This window comes from Bubalus kerabau, chromosome 8 (assembly GCF_029407905.1).
Source record: "Bubalus kerabau isolate K-KA32 ecotype Philippines breed swamp buffalo chromosome 8, PCC_UOA_SB_1v2, whole genome shotgun sequence".
NCBI lineage: Eukaryota > Metazoa > Chordata > Mammalia > Artiodactyla > Bovidae > Bubalus > Bubalus kerabau.
Window position 1 is genome coordinate 77,143,686 of NC_073631.1, and position 23,264 is coordinate 77,166,949.

A 23,264-nucleotide genomic window follows, 5' to 3' on the forward strand; every position below is an offset into this window, starting at 1 on the left:
ATGTACAGTCCTGTAGTAGTACACACATGAAGCAGATAAAGATCTGAATTTGAGTGACAGCTGTGACTGAAGAAAGGAAAAGGAGAATCCAGGAGACATTTCAAAATATTTTCTTCAAATGGTAGGTCTTGACTATTGATCAAATAGACACAATGAAGGAGGAAAAGATGTCAAAAATAGCTTCAAGATTTTTAGCCCTAGAAACTGATGTAATGTCCAAAAGATACAGAAGAGTCTGATCACTAAAAGAAGGAAAAGCAATTTAGTGAGGAAGATGATGGATTCAATTTTGGACATGCTGAGTAGGAGGTGATGTCAGCACTGATACATGTAAGTGGTGTTCGTATGATAAGAATCAGTCACACCTTGACCTAAGAGAGTGATCTCTGCAGAAAAAACTTGAAAAATTTAACTGATAATATGTGATATTTTTTAAATATCTATGAAGGAGGAATGGCAACAAATTTTAGTAACATTTTCTCCATTCAAACTGGAGCTTTAAAACTATTAATGCAATATTCAATCCAAAGCACTAGTGTGGATTTTTAATAGCAATTCCCATGTGCAGAGTTTTGATGAATAAACAATCCATTTAATACACATTATACTGTGATGCACTGATTTTATGTTGCATTGATGCTAAAGAAACTATACCCAGAGACAGAAAATAGATCTTTGAAGTATACTTGGAGTCTTATGGCAAAATGTACACTGAAATCTCATCCTACCACCTGAAATTCAGAGATTACCTATGCAGAAAGTAAAGCACTGTATATATTTTTACCAAATTCAGAGAAAGGAAAATATTGATAAAGTCATCACAATAATTGGCCTAGACCTTATAAAATAATAACATCAAGTCACTAAATGCTAGAAAAGAATCTATATCCTTTTATTAAATGCAATTCAGATTTCTCTATTACACAACTATGTTTTTAAAAGATATTAATTTGATACATATACATTATGTATATGTATGATGATTAATGCATATATATGTATATTAAATTACCATGAATATAAACTGTACAAATTAATATTTCAGACTTCATCTGCACCATTAACTCTGCCTCATATATATGTGTAAATTAGAGAATATTCTGTCATCTTTTATTTTAAAAAAAGCTCCCAAGGATTATTTTAGATTATTACAAATTCAACTCAGTTGTCTACAGTTTTATGACAACTGACATATATTCTCATAATCCACATCTCTGCTAAGATCATGACAGATGTAATCAGTCAGGCTATTGTCAGTGCTTCTTAGTCTGGCAGTTGATACTCTGTGCATTCCATAGCACACTCTCCCGTTAAACCAGAGTTACAACTCAAATCAAGAGACATATGCAGTAATTGTTAACAGAATCATCAACATCCGAGGATTTGGGAGTTTCAGGACATTAGTTTCCATGGGCAATATGCCTTATTTTACAGTATGATCATGATTATGGTTAAGCAGACCTTTTCTTACCGAGATTGTCTGTTTCATTTTTCAAAAACAAGCAAGTGGTAAAATGAAAAAACTAACCTGGGAATTAATCACTTGGTTAAAAGTTATGTTTTCTCTACTTACAAGTTTTTTGACTTTAGAGAATTTAGAAGTCTCAGAGCCTATAATGGCTTTACTGTAAAGTGAGACAATAATGTTTAATCCAGGCAAACACACAAAGTTGCTGAGGAAATCAAGTTGAGAATGTTTATATATGAAAATACTTAGAACACTATGTAATTTATATGTGTGAGGCACTGACACATTATCTGGTTCATAGATACAAACAGTAGTGACTGTTTCTTTTATTATGCAGATAGAAGAGAGAAGAAGCCGTCTCTAGAGGAGGATAGCCCCAAAGCTGTTAGGTTTTATGCATCTCACTCCATAAGCCATGTTTTCTCTCAGGAAATCCACTCGTCAAGGTCTCCCATATCATCACTGATAATCATCTTTGGGAATAGATGAGAATATACTAGATTAAATTTTGAATGTGTGTGTATATTTGCTGTTTTCTGTATACTTCATTTTTATTTGGATTGGGGTATTATCACTTTTTAAGTGCCTTTTATTCTCTTCTGAAGTAATAAAATGAATATTTTAGAGCTATATGTTTAATAGTTTTATAAAGGAAAACATAGATAAAAATAAATGGCATATCATCAATAGTTGAGAATTATTTTATCACACTGTATTAAATATTATTACAGTAAATGCTTCTATAATAGAAATAAAATGCTTTCCTAGAACAATGTTTTGACCATCTACTTTTTTTAAGCCCTAACATACATTGTATAATAAATTAAAGCTCAATCTTTGAGCTACCAGAAATTCCTCCAAACTCAAAGAACCTGAAGAGTAATCAGAAAATAACAGAAATAAATATTCTCAACCTCAGTTATGTTGTTTTGGTTTAAGTTCTCATCTTCTAATGACTGGGAGCTAACTGAGGGCAATATTATCTATCTTATGTATCGCTGTACTGCTCAGGGTTCTAGCATAATGCCTTCTGTTTGTAATGTGTTATAAGTAGAAGAGGGCTCAATATTTATTGATTAAATAGTGTGAAAATTTGGTTTGTTTTGTTTTTGTGAGGCTTTTTTTTTTTCTTTTATGTATGCAACTGAAGACACAGCTCATTATTGATCAGGTAAACAAGGAAGTTATCTGTTTCTCTACAAAATCACATCAAGGCCACAGTGAGGTGATGTGTGGTGTGGGACAGGAAAGAACACTGGTTGGGGTCTAAAAACCTGGGCCTTCATGCCCTTTTCCAATTTCTATAGATCCTCAGTTAAGCCACTTAGCTTCCCATAGACCTCATTTCGTATTCTGTAAAGTGAAGTTAATACCTGCCTTGTCTGTCCCCTGGGGCTGTTGTGTGAAACATGTAAGAGACATCATATATAGTACAGGACCTTGTAACCTAAAAGTACAGTGACAATTGGATAAGAGTATAAATCTTCATCTGTTCCCAGAATGAGAACAAATGTGACTTGTCACAATCAGAGATCTATTATTAGGCAGACTACTTTATGACTGACTGGGAACACCTTTTCCTCTCCTTCTCTCTTTTTTTTAGTCAGTAGAGATTATACAAGCTCTCTCACTGTACCCTAAGACACTGTAGCATCCAGAAGCTTGATTTATAATTCTATGTAGGAATGGTCTACATATAACTTAGTATGGCAACTGGAGTCTAGGATACATACATTTCTGTTGTTTACCCTATTTGTATTCATATCCTTTGAAGTATAGGAAGAAGAGTGCCAACAAGTTAAAATAAATTGTAACTCTGGACAAAATATTTGTCTACAGTGTACTGCTAGAATGCCAGGGGAAAAGAGGAGTCAGAGAGCTGTTTTTGTTGACTTCATTATATAGCACCCATCATTCTATGTTCTCTATACATTCTGGTCTCTACTCAAGTGACGCCATGGACTGTAGCCTGCCAAGCTCCTCTGTCCATGGAATACTGGAGTGGGCAGCCTATCCCTTCTCCAGCGGATTTTCCCAGCCCAGGAATTGAACTGGGGTCTCCTGCGTTGCAGGCAGATTCTTTGCCTACTGAGATACCAGGGAAGCCCACTCAAGCATCTAGGAAGCAGCAAATTACAATGCTTCTTTCAGTGAATATGATTCTGTAGAGCTATATCAACTATTTCCTTGTTCATATAACAGCTCTCAGAATTTCTTCTGGAAATTTATGCTTTTCACATGTGTTCACTGTCTATCAGATACAAAACACTGTATTAAACTTGAGAAGAAAGATATAACATGGCATACACCTTAAACAGCACAACTAGCCAGGCTATGATACTGGGAAATAATGTGGTTTAGTCACTCAGTCATGTCCAACTCTTTGTGACCCCATGGGCTATAGCCTGCCAGGTTCCTCTATCCATGGGATTCTCCAGGCAAGAATACTGGAGTGGGTTGCCATTTCCTTCTCAAGGGGATCTTCCCAACCCAGGGATGGAATCTGCATCTCATCTCCTGCATTACAGGCAGATTCTTTACTGCTTGAGCCATCAGGGAAGCACCTGTGAAAGAATAATCAGGGCTAATATGCATTGAGCATCTGTCAAGCTAAGTACTGTTATAAGCTCTTGATATGCATGAACTTTTTCAATATTTGTAATAATCTCATAAAGTAGATACTATTATTATTCTCACTTATTATCCTCCCTACAGATGAGAAAAACAAAGGGCAGATGCATACCTCACCAAGTGTCACATCATAGAATGGGTTGAAAGGATTTAAACCCACTCTGGGAATAGAGCATACACTCAACTTCAGAGTGCCAGTTACCCCTCTCAATGTACAACCGCATCCTCAAGTGAATCCAGCCACCATCTACAATTCATCGTCATGACTCTCATGGAGTATAAGAAACATATCAATCAAGAGAAAGGGGAGTAACTTATGAGTGCCTATTGAGAGCATAGATAGAACAATCCTTCATATTTGATCTCATTTTTCCTATTTTACAAATAAAGGAGCTGAGATTCAGAGAAACCTAGGTCAATCTAACAATGAGGCCCTTTGTACTACAACATGGTATCTCTCAAAACCCTTGAGTAGCAATAAAAATTATGTAAAGAGAACTCTAATGACAAAATTTCAGTCACCCACACCAAAAGGACCGGTCATATTGTTCAAATTGCACTTCTACACCAAAGCTAAAAGCATGTTTTAGAAATGAGTCAAGTAGGCATGCAGAGAAGGCAATGGCACCCCACTCCAGTGCTCTTGCCTGGAGAATCCCATGGATGGAGGAGCCTGGTGGGCTGCAGTCCATGAGGTTGCTAAGAGTCGGACACGACTGAGAGACTTAACTTTCACTTTTCACTTTCATGCGCTGGAGAAGGAAATGGCAACCCACTCCAGTACTCTTGCCTGGAAGGTCCCATGGATGGAGGAGCCTGGTGGGCTGCAGTCCATGGGGTCGCGACGAGTCAGACATGACTGAGCGACTTCACTTTCACTTTTCATTTTCATGCATTGGAGAAGGAAACGGCAACCCACTCCAGTGCTCTTGCCTGTAATCCCAGGGACGGGGAGCCTGGTGTGCTGCCATCTATGGGGTTGCACAGAGTCGGACACGACTGAAGTGACAGCAGCAGCAGCAGGCATGCACTTGCTCCTTAACACTTGCGTAGCAAAATATGTTACAAATCAAGGTCAAGTGATAAATTCATTATTGGTCATTTTATGGTTTTTCTAATCTTGGTGATTATAAAGGGTGCCATAATTCTGGACATGCTGACATTAAGTCCACCAGCCTCTTCCACTGCTCCTTGTTCATGGACTGGGCAGTAGTTTCAGGAGGGTGCTATGCTTCCAAAAAGCAGTCAAGCTTCTAAAGAAGATGCCTCATATCCAAGCTGCTAGGGCCTTACCTCTTCAGGAGAGGCAGAACCCCAGATAAATGACAATTAAAAATAGTTTAATGAAAGGAATATTATTTATAGAGGTATGGCCAAAATGAAAGGAATCCTCAAAAGAGGTTGAAACTCTCAGAGACTAGCAGAAGAAAGCTAATATCTCCACTAGCCCTAAAAGTGCAAGAGAAGGAAATAGTTTTATAGGAGCCATAGGAGCCCAATGAGAGCTCCTACGGCTATACAGCCAGTGGTGGAAATACACAGCCACAGTCCCAGACACAGCACCCCAAAAGGAAGGAGGCAGGAAAGAATATTTTGATTTCTCTCCCTTCCAGTCCTCTTACTGCCTCCCATGAGCTGAACTAGAAGCCAGCTGCAGTGGGACCAGGGAAAGTACCAAATGTATTATTAGCAAAGCAGCTGACAAAGGGTAACCAGCCTGACTCCCTTTTCAGGTCCTGCCATTCTCAGAATGCTACCAAAATGAATTGCTTATTAGAATCCCTTCAACCTGAATTCTGTCCTTCTCATCTGAGAGAAAATATCCTCATCCTATATAGTCTTCAACACCAAGCTTCAGATTCCATCCTTCTCCCTCACAGGGCAAAGCTAGTCTCTCCCTTCAGGTTCTGTATCTCCCTGAGGGCTATCTCCTTGATGGCTCCTAAAGCCAATAAGCTGTTAGCTCCCCACGGTACAAGGAATGGCAGAACAGAAATACTTTGTCTTGCATCTTAGTGAGTATATAAATGTGAGTGTGTTTGCACGGGATTGAGATATAAATTTAACTTTTTTCTCCACAGAAGTAAGAATAAGACAAATTGACACCTCTTGGTATGCTAAAATTGCTCTGCCAGAGAGGATTTGCAGAGTCCCTATTTACACAGAGGTAGACAGCTGAGCCTACACATGAGCTGAGCAACTCATATAGCATAATGTAAAGAAACACGCACAGAAGTGACCGCATGGCACACATTCTCCACAAGCTTCCTGAAGTTAGAATATAATAACCCACTTCATAACACTCTCAAATACATCAAGAGATTTGCTGGTTGACTCACTTGAAGTCCTCACATTTTCCTGCAGAGTTCATAACAATTGACCATTTTATGTTTTACCTTCCAGTTAATTCGTTTTGGCCACTATTTTGAAAATTATCAAACTCCCATCCAGGGAATTTTAAAGGTTTCTCCTTTTCCTTCTCTTTTCTCCATAGAAGTAAATACAGAGGTGAGAGATATGATCTTAAGTGGAATTTGGCATTTGTAATTGAAATGCTAAATTCCACATCAGGAACTAGTAGGAGAAAAAAAGATAAATTTTCCAAGGGCTGTCATCAATACCAAGACTCAACTCCCCAGAATTTTAAGAATTATTGACCTTCAACAATTATAAGAACTCATGTCCACATATACAATTACAAACAAAATTGTAGAACATGTGTCCATTTATGCATGATTTTTGTGGCCTCTTCTCTCCAACTCTAATACTCCAATACATCGTATAGTCAATACTAGCATATTAAATACTGGTATACTCTGGATATTATGTACTGTTTTATATATATATACACACACACACACATTTGGCCACCTGGTGTGAAAGCTGATTCATTGAAAAAGACCTTGATGCTGGGAAAGACTGAGGGCAGGAGAAGAAAAGGACACAGAGAATGAGATGGTTGGATGGCATCACCAACTCAATGGACATGAGTTTGAGCAAACTCCAGGAGATACTGAAGGACAGGGAAGTCTGGCGTGCTGCAGTCCATTGGGTCACAATGAATCGGACATGACCTAGCAATTGAACAACAACAACATATACATGTGTGTGTATGTTTGTGTCAGATATTATAGTCAAACAGTATTCCTACTATATTACTCCAATGGTCTCTTACCCCATCAGTAAAAGGCTTTTAAATCATTTATAATTTTAAAAAATCCTTGATTGTTAAGAAATGCTACCCATCCTCTGAGCCTTCAGCAAGTCATAGAAGCAATATCAAAGATCATTTATATATAATCATAGGAAAACATTTGAAATATTGTGAGAATTACCAAACTGTGACACAGAGACATGGAATGAATAGATGCTATTGAAAAATGGCACTGATAGACTTGGTCAATGCAGGATTGCCACAAACCTTCAAATTGTAAAAACAACAGAGTATCTGCAAAGCACAATAAAGTGGATGTGCAATAAAAAAAATCATTTATAATTTATGAAGATAACATACACAATCATTTGCAAATATCAAAGATGAAAATATCAATTTAGGGTGAGAGCCATCAAATATATGGTAGTGTTTTTAAATAAATGTATATATATGTGTACATACATTTATTAATATATGTATAAAATAATATTACTTACTAGTTTTATGTTACAGCAAGTGTGTCAAATCTTACAAGATTGTTATTCATTTACCTCTTAATAGGAGTTGACCAAAACTAATACTATAGCTGAGTTCATGAGTTTTGTTTTTTTTTTCACTTTCATTTCTTGTATTTACATTCCATCCTTCACTTCTACGTGGGAATATCTGTTAAGCTATTTGCCCACATCTGTGAGTGTTCATGTCACTAAAGTGATATAATGTGATGTATCGGTCCATTTAATCAAACACACATGTGCTTCAGTTTGTCACCAAATGCTGGCTGGCTGACATGGGCATCCCTGCCAACCACCGACTGCTGACCATACAGACCAAGGGAAAAGAGGCAGTTTCAGTACATATTTGAAAATTAACATTCTTTTGTATGTAAACAGCTGATTATAAGTATTCACGTAGTTATGTCCTATAAAGTCACCTTGAACACTGAGTTAGCAAGTACTAAGTTACTCGTCACTCATCCCAGTGGAAACACTGGACTGGTTTCTGCAAGACTCTGATCACAACCTTCTCATCAACCAGTCATCACACAAACTTACTCTATGTTTCTGTTTAATGACTCTTATACATATTAATTCACTGACATTTACCTCATGGCCACCAGCACAATAATTCAGGCCTGAATGAAGCTTATATAACATTTTATTTTCTCCATAACATACATCATAACTTCCTTATGCTTAGGAATAGTACATGGTACTTTATAACTGTGCTTGGAGGTCCTTCTAAACAGTGAAATTGCCAGTGAAAAATGTGGAAAACATGGTACTAAATGAGACCACAAAAAAAAAAAAAAAAACCACTTTCTTACAGTATGAGAACTGAAACAAAAGCAGACATCACCTTGTTTGGCCTCATCTGGGAACTGAGCACCTTGGGAAACTCAAATTTCTCCTCTGTGCATGCCTGACAGTGACCATGGAAACACCATGAATGTATTGATTTCAGAGTTATAAAGAAATTTTTACCAGTAAACTAATTCTTAAATATAGAATCATAAACAATGAGGATCAACTGTATATATACTGAATTTTTTAAAATTTATTTATTTTAATTGGAGGTTAATTACTTTACAATATTGTATTGGTTTTGCCATACATCAACAAGAATCTACCACGGGTGTACACGTGTTCCCCATCCTGAACCCCCCCTCACCTCCCTCCCCATACCATATTGAATTTTTTATGCCTGATACAGTTGGACTGCATTTTTAAAACTTCCGCACTACAGTTAGTGAAACAGTCATGTTTCAACATCCTGTGTGACTGAAAGAAGACTAGATATTGTTTCTGAAAACCACACCTCCCTCTCGCCTTCACATAGCATGTGGTTACCAATACTGATCGATGCATAATGGTGTTTGTGACATCCCTTGGAAAAGAAGGAAATTCAGTTGGATGAAAGATCAGGAGAGAGTAGGCAGGGGTTCAACAGATTTTTCCATAGGGAATATGTTTGACTTTGGCTTTGTACATATACAAGAGTGAGATTTCTGGGAAGGATGGCAATAGCATTTTCTGGGAAAGACTGTGCAAGATGACATAGTGGGCCGAGTCATGGCCAGAAGCAGAGAGAAGTTTCCCAGAGAGATTTTGTGAGGCTTTGGGTATAGAGCCAGAAGACACAGGGGTAGCACTGGAACGGAGGCTGTTGTGCCCTGTTCTGCTTACTCCTACTAAAATGACCAGTACTTCTGCTCTCTGAGGACCAGATGTTTGGGAGCATCTGGGACTGGCCCCTGGAATGAACATTAGTATTCTCAAGGTAGACAGGGAGAATGGAGAGATTTCACTGAGGCTTTGCTCTGACAAATGAGAAACAGAACAAGATTGAAAGGCCAGGTGAGGGGCAAAGTGATCAATTCTGGCTTTCTGAATTCATCTCTAGTCAGACAAACCTTTGTGGATAAATAACAGAATATTCTGAAGTTGGTTTTCTGACAACCAGGCTAGTGGGAGTTTGTACGACCATAGTCTGGCCTTTCAAGTAAATACAGCACCTGGTACATCTGGAATACACAGAGGAGGATGTCCCTAGTATGTGATGAAGTTACATCAGGTCTGAGAACAGGCCTTTAGACTGATCCTCGCTTGTTAAATATTGGGGAAATTCTATCCAGGGATTGTTAGTTCAGGCTGTAAAAAGTTGGACGGCTGAGAAAATGGAGCTAACAAATGATATTATTTCAAGAAGTTTAGCAAAGACCCCAAAGAAGAAATCTACTGGCTTATAGAAATTCACACTCAGAGAAGAATTTTTACAAATTTAAATTAGGAAGACTTACTTATGTCTAGCGGGGCTTCCCAAGAGGTGCAGGGGTTAAAAAATCTGCCTGCCAATGCAGGAGATGTGGATTTGATCCCTGGGTCTGGAAGATTCCCTCGAGTAGGAAATGGCAACCCAGTCCAGTATTCCTGCCTATAAAATTCCATGGACAGAGGAGCCTGGCAGATTACAATCCACTGGGTCCCAAAGAGTTGGATGGGACAAAGTACACTCATGTGCACACATGCACATGCAAACACTACCCTATGTCTGTGGGTAACAAGCTGCAAGTTGTTGATAAGGAGGGCAAGATTAAAAATATCAGGAAAAGAAAATAAAGGAAATAAATAATTATTGAATTACCTCTTACCTTTACGTGTATGTTCTATAAACTTAGAATTGCACAAGGATAGATTACTTCACTTATATATTCTCTCATTCAAACAGTGTTCACAGGCCACTAATCTGTGTAAGGTATTAGGATAGACACAGTGACACCAGAGTGAAGAGACAGAACCCCCAGCCCTGTGGTGTTAACAAGTCACAGGCAATAAAGAGGCAGGTGCAATGAGTGTGAAAGGTAGAGGGATGCTGGAAATACCAAGCTCGAAGCGAATAGGAAAGATTCCTGTTTCATCCGTGGGACCAAGGAGAGCACCTTATAAGATAGGAAGGGACAGGTCACCAGTGACCTGGACAAAGGTAGGCGTGATCCAGGCAAGGAGGTGGGAAAAGAGGATTCTGTGCAGAAAATCTGCAGTGGCTTAGACAGGGGAGACCAAGGTGTACTAGAAAAGAAAGGCAGCCAGTGTGACTGGGAGGAAGAGCTACAAGCTTGATGAAGAGAGGTGAGCTGGAAAAGCAAGCAGGGCCATGTGAGGCCTTGTAAGCTATGTTAAGGAGTGTGGATGTCATTCAAAGAGTAATCGGAAGCTCTCTACGAGTTTTAAATAGAGAAGTAATATAATCAGAATTGGGGTTTAGAAAGGTCACTGTCAGCAGCTTCATCACTGAGGTTTTCTAATTAGAAACCTTAGTTGAAAGTGATCCTTTATTTGAAAGTTCTGCATGTCAGAAATATGTCTTGGTTTAGTGTGTATTTTGTTAGTAATTCCCCATCATCCATCCTTGAAGAGCGTTGTTGAAAAGCAAAGGAACAAAGCCAAGGAGACACTAGTGATTAACAAGAGAGTCACAATTAAAGCCCAAGGTCCCTGCACACTACTGAAGGGTAAAATGTGAATAAATTTTCCTGGGAGATTGCTACTGTACTTTTTTCCACACTCTCACAGCAGCATGATGCCAAGTTTTGCAAATTTCCTATATGAACCTGATCTTAAAGTCAGGTCCTTGAGAATAAAACAATATATAAAAGCCAGAATGTTTAAATGTATTCACCTTAAATGGATCTTAAAACAAAAATAACAATACTCTTTCTGAGTTTAGGTCTTCAGAAATTTTCTCATTTTGGGACACTGGTAGAGATCCTTGGATGTAGTTTGCTGCTATCTTATCTGTGCAATCCTCCATGTTCTATTTTTTTTTTTTTTTTCATATTAACCATTTCAAGTATGGATCAGTCAAGTATGGAAATCAGTAAAGATGGCTCACAGGCTTTCACAAAACACAACTACTTGCTGGAATTTTTCTTCATTATGCTGTTATTCAGTTGCTCAATCGTGTCTGTCTCTGTGATATCATGAACTACAGCATGCCAGGCTTCCCAGTCCTTCACTATCTCCCAGAGTTTGTGCAAACTCATGTCCATCAAGTTGATGATGCCACCCAACCATCTCATCCTCTGTCACCCCCTTCTCTTCCTGCCCTCAATCTTTCTCAGGGTCCTTTCCAATGAGTCAGCTCTTTACATCAGGGGGCCAAAGTATTGGAGCTTCAGCTTCAGCTCTTCCAATGAATAATGCAAACTTGTTAATTAGGTCTACAATCCTCCTGCAGACAGGTGCCAGGAAGATCTAATGACTTAGGGAACATGCACATGTTTGATATGTATGGACATGTGGAATTAATGAGACTTGCTACCTATATTTATGTTGTGATTCTGTCTTTGTACACTATTCTGCCCCTCCCCTTCCCTACTGATGCACTCACATACATTCACAGTCACATCAAACAAACCATTTCTACACAGAACCACCAGAGCTTGAAATCAAATCTATCATATTGCACTTCAAATTAGTGGAGCAAAGAAATGGAACTACCCTTAAATCTTTGAATCACAAATGTTTCTTCTACATCTATACTGAAGATTGAGAGCCACAGATGCACCTGTAGCCAATAAAATTTGGACATGGAAAATTACAGCTTGGCAAGCTCTTCAGGCTCTATTTGTGTGTGTGTTTGTGTGTGTGTATAACCTACTTCCTCTCGTGTCCCAAACATCCATAGAATGCTTTATGTATTTGTATCTTAATCTTTGGACCTGATGGTGGTTTTTGTCACATTATGAATATTCATTATGAGCGAATATGTCTGTAGTTTTTGTGCTCTGCCCAGAAACAGTTACATGTATTATCTAAAGAGGATTAACCCAATTGCACTTCAACTTCAACAAACATGACATTTCCCCAAGTAGATATAAGCAACACTTCAAAAGGGTCCCCTTTGTCTTAAAGAAGTAGAAGAAGAGCTGGTAGCTGTGTAATAAAAGTTAAATAATCTCTGTGGAGCATTATTCTGTTACATCCCAGTTTATGTTTTAATTGAATAAAATAGCTGACAAACTAAATTCTTACCAAATACATTAATTGGGTTATTACTCTTTAGTGAAATTTCATTCAGGTGTTTTTTTGTTTTGTTTTTACCCACAATGTACAGTTTTCACTTTTTACATTTGTACGACATGAATGACACCCCATAAAAGTCAGATTGGAATAATAGTAGCAGTAGTAGTAATCCTGTTTAGATTTCCTACACAGAAACCTCTTTTCCCATCTCCATGCCTGGATCATTCCTACCTTTGTCCAGGTCACAGGTAACCTGTCCCTTACTATCTTGATCCCACAGGTGAAATAGAAATCTTTCCTATTTGCTTACAATAATCACCACCACCACCTTTACAGGTTTGATGTTAACCATATGCCAATCCATTCTTCTCCTACTTTACATATGAATCCAAATTCTTTTTCATAACCAATAAGGTCACACCTGGGCTTCCCAGGAGGCACAGTGGTTAAAAAAAAAAAAATCCTCCCGCCAATGCAGGAGACGCAGGTTTGATCCTTGGGTCGGGAAGATCCTCTTAAGTAGGAAATGGCAACCCATTCCAGTGTTCTTGCCTGGAAAGTTCCATGGACAGAGGAGCCTGGCGGGCTACATTCCCCGGTTTGGAAAGAATCAGATATGACTGACTGAGCAATGAGCAAGCAAGCAAAGCAAGGCCACACCTCATCTGACCTGACATCCTCATGTTATAACACACCTGGTCAAGGTCTCTTTTTCCCTAAAAGGCTGAGGAAAAGAGGTTAAGAGTGAAAAGCTTTTAGGTTTCAATTGAAAGGTTGATCAGACTGATGATGCCACCTAAGGCACCATAGCCATTGCCTATATCCATGCCCTATGTTACTGTTTTTTCTTCCTAGCTATTTAAACAATTCAAAATTACACGACTTGCTTTTTTATTTGTTGGTTTCCAGCCAGGCTGTAAGCTCTGCTGCCATATCCCAGTGCCTAGCTTTATGTGTTGCACATACAGGTGCTCAGCCACATCTGCTGAATGAGTAATAAAGGGCACCATCCTGGGCACCTTTCACCCAGCAGCCTGTCTGCAAATGAGAAAACTGAGGCACAGAGCCACACAGGATGTGTGCCTAGCCTGGTATTTTATGGGCAGCAGAGCTGATATGGAGGGGGCTACAGGTCTCTTTGCCTCCAAACCCTCATTCCTCTGACTCTACCAGAGTACCTCCAAGCAAGCAGGGCTTAAAGTGACAACCCAGGAAAAGATGGTTTGGCAGGAAATTCCTGCAGTCAGATTCTGAACTCTCCTGACTTGCCAATCACTATTTTGAGTTAAGAATTCCCATTGTTCTTTTAGTGTAGACCCTGATCTGTATTCAGCCATGAAAACAGAAGGGCTCTTAACCATCTCTTCACCCAGAGCTTTGAGCTGGGAAAATTCTTGACCCTTACTGGCCTCTCTCAGCTTTTCTGTTCTCCCTTAAGGCCAAGACAGCTCTGGAGTGAGCCAGGCCTTTGCTGTGAGTCAAGCCCAGCGGACAGAAGCAGGTGGACAGAGAACACATCCTAACTATTCTGCATTGACATCTGCTGATCTGTGCAATGCCAATTGGCTTATTTACCCATTTCCAAATGGCGTTTATTATAATAAGAAGATGACCTTCTTTCTCATTTTCATGTCCCTTCCTTCTCTTACACTTAACACATGGTCATGATCAGCATCAAAGGCAAATACAGCCCTGTAAGTGCAACGTGACAACAGCAGGAGTGGGACTGGTTTACTAATAATACTTAATTCCATGGATTAAGGACACAATGAACAGTGTTTGACAAATATGTACTGAGTTATTCCCAGCCTTAGCTACATCAAAGAAAATCAGAGTAGTTGGACAGTAGTGAAAGTTGTAAAAAAATAAATAAAAGTTTTATTCAGGAACTGGTGCAGTAAGGGGGGAAAGACTTCTGAATAGAACTAGGCTTTATTCCAAATACAGCATAGACAAGTGGGGATTTACAGACAAGGAGCAGGGCAAGGGTCAGTGGGTATAAATTTCCTAAGAGAAAACCCCTGAGGTGAGGAGGAATTCCATCCAGCTAAACCACCTTAACAGGATTCTTGCTGCAGGCAGGGCAGAGTGATCAGATAACAGGGTTAGGAGATGAGGAATTAGGCATCAGTTATCAAGGGTGGGGGTGTCATGCTAAAGTGACTTAGCAGAACTCTTGCTAAAACTGTGCAATGCAAAGATGAAAACATAAGCCCAAAAGGCGCAGTCTAATTGGGAAGAGTTCACAGACGCCTGACTGAAGTTTGGTCAAGGAATCTTTGCTACCTGAATTCTGCTCACCTAATCTAAGACAACTGGCTGTAACAAGAGCAGAGCTTTCCTTTTCATAGTTTCCATAAATTCTGTAATTTATCTTTATTAATTTATATAATGAAATAAGAATTGAAAAAAATAAAAACCACTTTTCAACAAGCAAGGCACGATGAGTCAAAATAATACCATCCAAAAGAAGATAGGCATAGGGAACTTTCTTCACACTCTTTTTAAGTCAGGTCAAATTTCATTTAACCAAGCTTTTTCCCTACACAGAGAATCAGTGAACAGAACATTTATTGTAAGAACAATGACAGACTCATATCCGGATAATCTATGGCAAACCAACTCAAACATACGAACACCTTTAAAAAATTTAATACATTACCTATGCTTGAGCACTCTGTTCATTATTTTCAACATGGTAAACCTAGCTCAGTGTTTATTTAGAATTAATTTAAAATTTTAATTGCTGTTCTTTAAATATTTTAAAGATAAATTGTAAATCTTATGCACAAGCAGTGACTGAAATCAGGCCTCCCAATGAACTCTTAGGCTGATTCCAAGCTGCACGCATAGATATTCTTTCCTCAGAGAGATTTTATTTCTGGGAACTCATTGCACCTCTAATTCTCGGGCCTATCTGAGACACTGGATTTGCCCTGACTCATCTTCCTGGCCACAAGTCCTGGGAAAACAAAGTTGGAATACTTGTCCCTTCCCACTCAGAAGATCCCAAAGCTGTCTTATTTGAGATCCCTCGTCCCAGAGTTCAGCATACGTAAGAGATAAACTCTTATCAAACCACACAAAGGAGAATGTTCAATTCTTCCTTCTCCTCATGACCAAGGATGGTGACTCAGCTGCAAATGTTCACAACCAATAAAATCACACTGAGGGCCTTTCAAAGGACAAAGACCCTATGCTCTAAGGTGGAAGTGGCAATACTCCTTTAAACTAGTTTATATTTTATAAAAACAAATCTTATATTGAGTGTAGAAGCAAGGCTCAAAGGAGCCCTGTGATCATTCCTTTATAGGAAAGCTCATCTTAAATGGAACAACCACTTACCAAGTTTCAAACTCAATAAAGTGCTCTTTTTAAAATAAAGTAATACATACCAGTAGCCATCTAAAAGCAAAGAACTAAATGCAAAATCTTATCAAATAAATAAAATTACCTTCTATTATAGAGGCATATATTTGTCACCCTGCTTATTTAACTTCTATGCAGAGTACATCATGAGAAACACTAAGCTAGAGGAAGCACAAGCTGGAATCAAGATTGCCGGGAGAAATAGCAATAACCTCAGATATGCAGATGATACCACATTTATGGCAGAAAGTGAAGAAGAACTAAAAAGCCTCTTTATGAAAGTGAAAGAGAGGAGAGAAAGAGGTGGCTTAAAGCTCAATATTCAGAAAACGAAGATCATGGCATCTGGTCCCATCACTTCATGGGAAATAGATGGGGAAACAGTGGCTGACTTTATTTTTTTGGGCTCCAAAATCACTGCAGATGGTGACTGTAGCCATGAAATTAAAAGACGCTTACTCCTTGGAAGGAAAGTTATGACCAACCTAGATAGCATATTCAAAAGCAGAGACATTACTTTGCCAACTAAGGTCCGTCTAGTCTTGGCTATGGTTTTTCCAGTGGTCATGTATGGATGTGAGAGTTGGACTCTGAAGAAAGGTGAGCACTGAAGAATTACTGCTTTTGAACTGTGGTGTTGGAGAGGACTCTTGAGAGTCCCTTGGACTGCAAGGAGGTCCAATCAGTCCATCCTAAAGGAGATCAGTCCTGGGTGTTCATTGGAAAGACTGATGCTAAAGCTGAAACTCCAATACTTTGGCCACCTCTGCGAAGAGATGACTCATTGGAAAAGACCCTGATGCTGGGAGGGATTGAGGGCAGGAGGAAAAGGGGACGACAGAGGATGAGATGGCTGGATGGCATCACCAACTCGATGGACATGAGTTTGAGTAGACGCCAGGAGCTGGTGATGGACAGAGAGGCCTGGCGTACTGCAATTCATGGGGTCTCAAAGAGTCGGACACAACTGAGCGACTGAACTGAACTGAATAGAGGCATAGTAATTAGTCTGTTTTCTAGATCAATACACAAGCCTGCAAAGTCAGATATACCACCAACTGGAATATGATGAATATTCCATATTAAATTTTGAATCCCTATCTACTCTAACACTCAACAACTTCAAACAGGTTTATAGCACATCACGTCTAAAAAAAATTAATAATAACAAACTTCTGATTGTTACCTTAAATAAACTGATAAAAATGAAAAGTGAATTTTATTTGAGTGTAAACTAAAGATACATTTTAAATGAAGTTTTTCCTGTGGTTAACACCCCTAATATCCTTTTTTTGTTTGGAGTTTTATTTTTTGGCCTTAATATTCTGAAGAAAATTTTATTAAATTGATAGCTTCTAGATATAAGTATTTAATTTTCTATACCTTCAAAAGATAAGCTAAAAGTAGACAAATATTTACCTAAAACCTTTAATATTCCTTATATAAGGAAGAGAAGAAAGTATTCAAAATAGAAAATACTATATTTGAATTTTCCAGATTATTACCTAAGAGTTATCCTACCTGAAAAAGAATTTGTTTCATTTACACACTATTGGAAAAGGAGAAAAATTACCTAGTGTTTCTCAGAGTTTAATAGTTAGAAATTAGACCTCAGAATATCAAATAAAGTGTCATTCCCTGGCACTGGTTTGTGGGTAGTTGATAACTTCACACTACAAAATCCATGCTGAATCCTACTAAACTCATATCTCTTTCAAGCATTTTCAGATCCTCTGTCTCAAAGCTGTATTTTGAAAGGGAAATGGGAAGTAGCTTCTAAAATATTTTAAAAAATAAAAGAATGCAGAGGATCCGTGCACATCAGGACTAAAGAGGCAGGTTTATAGCAAAGCCACTACAGGTCCATCTCAATGGTAATACAGTTGACAATGTGGATTTGTCAAAGTCCCAATAACCAGTGGGCTCCCGGACTATGGCTCAGCCCATATCCCTACCCAAGAAACAAAACTGATCACTACAGTATTTAGCTAATATTTACGGATAATATTTTCAGAGCACACACTATATGACAAGCACATATATTTATTCATATGATCCTCATAACAACTCTATGAAGTAAGGTTACTCTTTTTTTTTTTTTTTAATTTTTTTTATTTTTAAACTTTACATAGTAAGGTTACTCTTAAACCCATTCTGTATTTGAGTGGACTAAAGCACTACCTGGGCTTCCCAGGTGGCGCTAGTGGTAAAGAACTCGCCTGTGAAATGCAGGAGACTTATAAGAGACGGGGGTTTGATCCTTGGGTCAGGAAGACCCCCTGAAGAAGGGCATGGCAATCCACTTCAGTATTTTTGCCTGGAGAAGCCCATGGATGAAAAAGCCTGGCAGGCTACAGTCCATAGGGTTGCAAAGAATCGGACGCTGCTGAAGAGACTTAGCACACACACACATGCACAAAGCACTAAGAGATTAAGCAACTTACTCAAATTCACACAGCTAGTAGGTAGCAGCAGAGAAGGCAATGGCACCCCACTCCAGTACTCTTGCCTGGAAAATCCCATGGACGGAGGAGCCTGGAAGACTGCAGTCCATGGGGTCGCTGAGTGTCAGACACGACTGAGCGACTTCACTTTCATGCATTGGAGAAGGAAATGGCAACCCACTCCAGTGTTCTTGCCTGGAGAATCCCAGGGACGGGGGAGCCTGGTGGGCTGCCGTCTATGGGGTCGCACAGAGTCGGACACGACTGAAGCGACTTAGCAGCAGCAGCAGTAGGTAGCAGAGGAAGGATTTTAACCTAGGCAATGGCTTCAAGGCCCATGCTCTTATCAGTGTAGAGCCTGCTTCCTCATCTGGCCTCTCTAATCCTTATTCCCTACCACTGAACCCACAGGCATCTTCTGGCACCAAATCTTCTGTTCCTGGCTTACCTTTTCATTTTGTCTAATTTACACTTTAAAACCCATCTGTTGACAATCTGTTATGACAAGATGATCACACCTCCTTTTTTGTTCAGGATATTCAAATTTTGTGCTGTTTCACTGCATAGTAATTAATAGCACATGTTTCATCCCTGCCCCACCACTAAGTCACAAAAGTGTCCCAGGGTGATGATAAATTATATGATCATTCTAGTCATGATTGACTTAACAACTCTATTAAGACATCTTGTCTGGAAACCACCACCAGCCAGCATGCTGTATAACTGAAGCTGCAACTACCTACCCACTACCAGGGCCCTACAATACTTCCAGAAGTGCCCTTGAGAAAGGGCATGCCATAGATAGTTGTTCCTCTTGTCTGTGGAAATGAGATCGTAAGTCAGAAGAGGACAATATGGAATATAAGAAGTTTTTCAACCTAACCCTTACATGTAAAAAGCTAAAACTGAATCAAGTAGATTGAGTTTACACAAATACACACACACACACACACACACACACACACACACACACACACAGATGCAGGAATAAGAAAAAGGTGGTACTATTATAACATTCAAAGCCTTAGACTCCCACAAAAACTTCTTAGAATAAACAAGTTCAGCAAGGTTGAAGGACACAAGCTCAACACATGTAAATCACTCTTATTTTGATATACTAGTAACGAACTATCTAAAGTCAAGAAACAACTCCTTTTACAAAAGACTAAAATATTTCGGAATAAATTTAACTAAGGAAGTACAAAACTTCTACAATAAAAATTTCAAAATATCATTGGAAACAATCAAAGTAATGTAAAGACATCTAGTTAGTATTGATGGATTAGAAGACTTAATTTTGTTAAGATGGCAGTGCTCCCCATATTGAGCTACAGATTCAATTTAATTCCTCTATGAAAATTTTACCTGCCTTTTTTGCAGAAATCAAAAGCATATCCTAAGATTCATATGGAGTATGAGGACACTCATCATAAGAAAAATAAGGTGTTTTTTTTTTTAAAGAACAAATTTGGAGGACCCACATCTCCCAGTTTCAAAATTTACTATAAAGTTATAAGTTACAGTAATTAATGTGTGAAAATAAAAATGAAAGTTAGTCACTCAGTCCTGTCCAACTTGTTGCGACCCCATGGACCATAGCCAGCCAGTCTCCTCTATCCAAAAAATTCTCTAGGCAAGAATACTGGAATAGGTTGCCATTCCCTTCTCCAGGGGATCTTCCCGACCCAAGGCTCTAATTCGCATCTCTTGCATCTCCTACATAGGCAGGCAGATTCTTTTGTCCATCAATTGAAGAATGCAAAATGCAACATATCTATAGAATGGAGTATCATTTGGCCATAACAAGCAATGAGGTACTGGTACACACTAAAAAAGTAGGGGAACCTTGAAAACATTATGCAAAGTGAAAAGAGCCAGACACAGAGTCCATAGTATATTATTTCATTTAATGAAATCCCAGAATAGGGAAAAAGAACAAGAAAATTAGTGGTTACTAGAGACTAGAGCAAGGGAGGAATGGGGAGCAACTGTTAATGGGTATGGGGTTCCTTTTTGGGGTGATGAAAATACTCTAGAATTAGATTGTGACAACGGTTACATGAATATACTAAAAGTCCTTGAACTTCACACATCAAAATATAAACTAATAAAATTAAATAATTAAAAATAAGCTTTAACCTCCACAACATACTGTCACTTAGGACCTAGGAAGGCTAAATTAGAGTAACATTAGATGTAACTTCCCCAGTGGCTCAGTGATAAACAATCTGCCTGGGATGCAGGAGAAGATCCCACCTAGGAGGAAATGGCAACCCACTCCAGTATTCTTGCTGGGGAAACCCCCTGGGCAGAGGAGCCTGGAGGACTATAGTCCATGGGGCTGCAAGAGTCAGACACGACTGAACATGCATGCACGCAGATGTAACTTACTAGAGTTGCATGTCAGTTCAGTTGCTCAGTCATGTCCAACTCTTTGCAACCCCATGGACTGCAGCATACCAGGCCTCCCTGTCCATCACCAACTCCCAGAGCTTGCTCAAACTCATGTCCGTCAAGTTGGTGATGCCATCCAACAATCTAATCCTCTGTCGTCCCCTTCTCCTCCTGCCTTCAATCTTTCCCAGCATTAGGATTTCTTCCAAGGAGTCAGTTCTTCACATCAGGTAACCAAAATATTGGAGCTTCAGCTTCAGCATCAGTCCTTCCAATGAATATTCAGGACTGATTTCCTTTAGGATTGACTGGTTTGATTTCCTTGCAGTCCAAGGGACTCTCAAGAGTTTTCTCCAACACCACAGTTCAAAAGCATCAATTCTTCGGCACTCAACTTTCTTTATAGTCCAGCTCTCACATCCATATAGATATAAGTAATTAGAGAAACTAATTAGATGACTATGTTTTAAGTTTGTTGAGCACTTTTGTGGGCCTCATGAAAACTTCAGAGGAAATCATTTTTCCTAAGAAGGCTGGTAAGGAGAATATATAGTACATGCAGAGCAATGATGGATCCCAGGGGCCTCAGGAACCACTAGCATGAGAAGGGAGGATTAACTCTCTAAATTGGGAGCACCCTCTACTCCTTTGAACAGGAAGCTACAGTGGAACACACTTTTGTGCCTGTCCTTCAAGAAGGCCATTTTTTCTTTTTGATTCAGATTTCTGTTCAGTCAGGAAACTATTCTTTATCTGCCTTAAAGAGAATCATTTTTCTTAAAATCTAAAATCTTATTGGATATTGATTTCAGTAGTAGTGCAAATATTAAAAAGAAGTAAATGGAATTCTAGAAGCACAAAATTGTGATCAATTCTTTAATTATATTTTTGGCCATGAAAACATCTTACTTCTATCTTTTTAACAGAACTACCTAGCTTAATATACTTTTGGTGGATGAGTCACCACAGCCAAATTATTTACCCATTCCTTACTAGTACACAGACACCACACACACACACACACACACAAATTTAAAGAACTTTCTCATAGAAAGCTCAAAGCGAGTAGGGAGGGGGCGGGAAATCTCTCCCATTCTTATTTTTCCATTACTCAGTTGCCCACACAGAAGGCAAAAAATTTTTAGGCAATTTTCTTGAGAGCAAAATTATTTTCCAATTCCCAGCTAACATTTGAAATTTAAATATACAAAATATCTGTGAAAGAAGTTTCTTAAAGACATGACTGATAGAAAAAAAGTTGCTTTTTTTTTTCATTTACCTTTAATGTGTATGATTTGCCCAGCTAGCAGAACCATTAAAAAGCTGTTAACCTTTCTCTAGATAGCCAAATAGATCATGGTGCTGGCAAAACAACTCAGATCCTATAATTTTGTAAATAATGTTGCTTTTAGCTGTGAAGCTAAATGCTTTGAGATATTCTGTTTCATCTTCAGGGATGTTTACTTCAAAAAGCTTTATTAAACTTCAAAACATTTCTCTTGCTAGTTTTATAAATTTATAAAAGTTCTTTCATTTCCAAATTGGCTAACTAGGAAGATGGAGGACACTCCTAAATCATGTTTACATACCAATCTAGATTCTATTGAGATTGATAAAAAGACTTAAATATTTATTTATAAACACCCCCTAGAAATCAGTGCCAGTCAGGCAACAGAGTGGGGGTAATATCAGGTCTTCAGCCTACTGCAAATTTGGAATATGTAAAATATAGCTAAAATTCAAGTAATCTTCTAAATCTGAGAAAAATTATTTAAAACATTCTAATGTTACAGTTTAAAAACATTTAATTATTTCACTCATATTTTTTAAATTATCAACTTTCCCAATTTCTACATTGAGAAATTTTCATATGAGTAGATAAAATATACAAGTTTCATCCTATTTTTAAAAAGAATGCCGTTTCCACCTATACAATGGCATGTGAAAATTAATTTAGCAAAAATTAAATTGTTCAATAGTTGCTGTGTGGCACCTCTCTAATAAGACTGTAATCATTATATTTCTCCAAAGATTAAGAAGTTGTACATTTAATTCTATAATGTCCTTCATGCCGGGATGGCATCAGTGAAACCAGAAAATCGAACATACCTTAAGAAACAAAAACTAATCATTCCTAGAGAACCCACAATATTATTTAAATTATTAGTATTTGTGTTAGACAAAGACATCAAATTTAAAGCCAGTAGTCTAGAGCACAAACCAAATAGATCCTGAAGGCACCGAGTTCAAGGTGCTAGATTTTAAATTAAACTGAAGTC

At 38.5% G+C, this 23,264-nt stretch overlaps 1 protein-coding gene across 32 annotated transcripts in view; it reads right to left on the reverse strand.

Annotated features, from left to right (window-relative positions):
- The window catches only part of LOC129659367 (uncharacterized), a 382,363-nt gene that overhangs the window by 222,471 nt on the left and 136,628 nt on the right, over positions 1-23,264 (reverse strand). The window contains exon 3 of one of the 32 annotated variants that reach the window (XM_055590639.1): positions 1,913-1,941. The exons of 29 other annotated variants lie outside the window; for them this stretch is intronic. In XM_055590639.1, coding sequence (XP_055446614.1) covers positions 1,928-1,941 — 14 coding nt within the window. In that variant the 3' untranslated portion in view covers positions 1,913-1,927. Of the gene's footprint in view, positions 1-1,912; positions 1,942-3,871; positions 4,033-7,150; positions 7,174-23,264 lie in introns of those variants that run through there. 2 more of the 32 variants (XM_055590624.1, XR_008718047.1) reach the window with 2 other exon arrangements.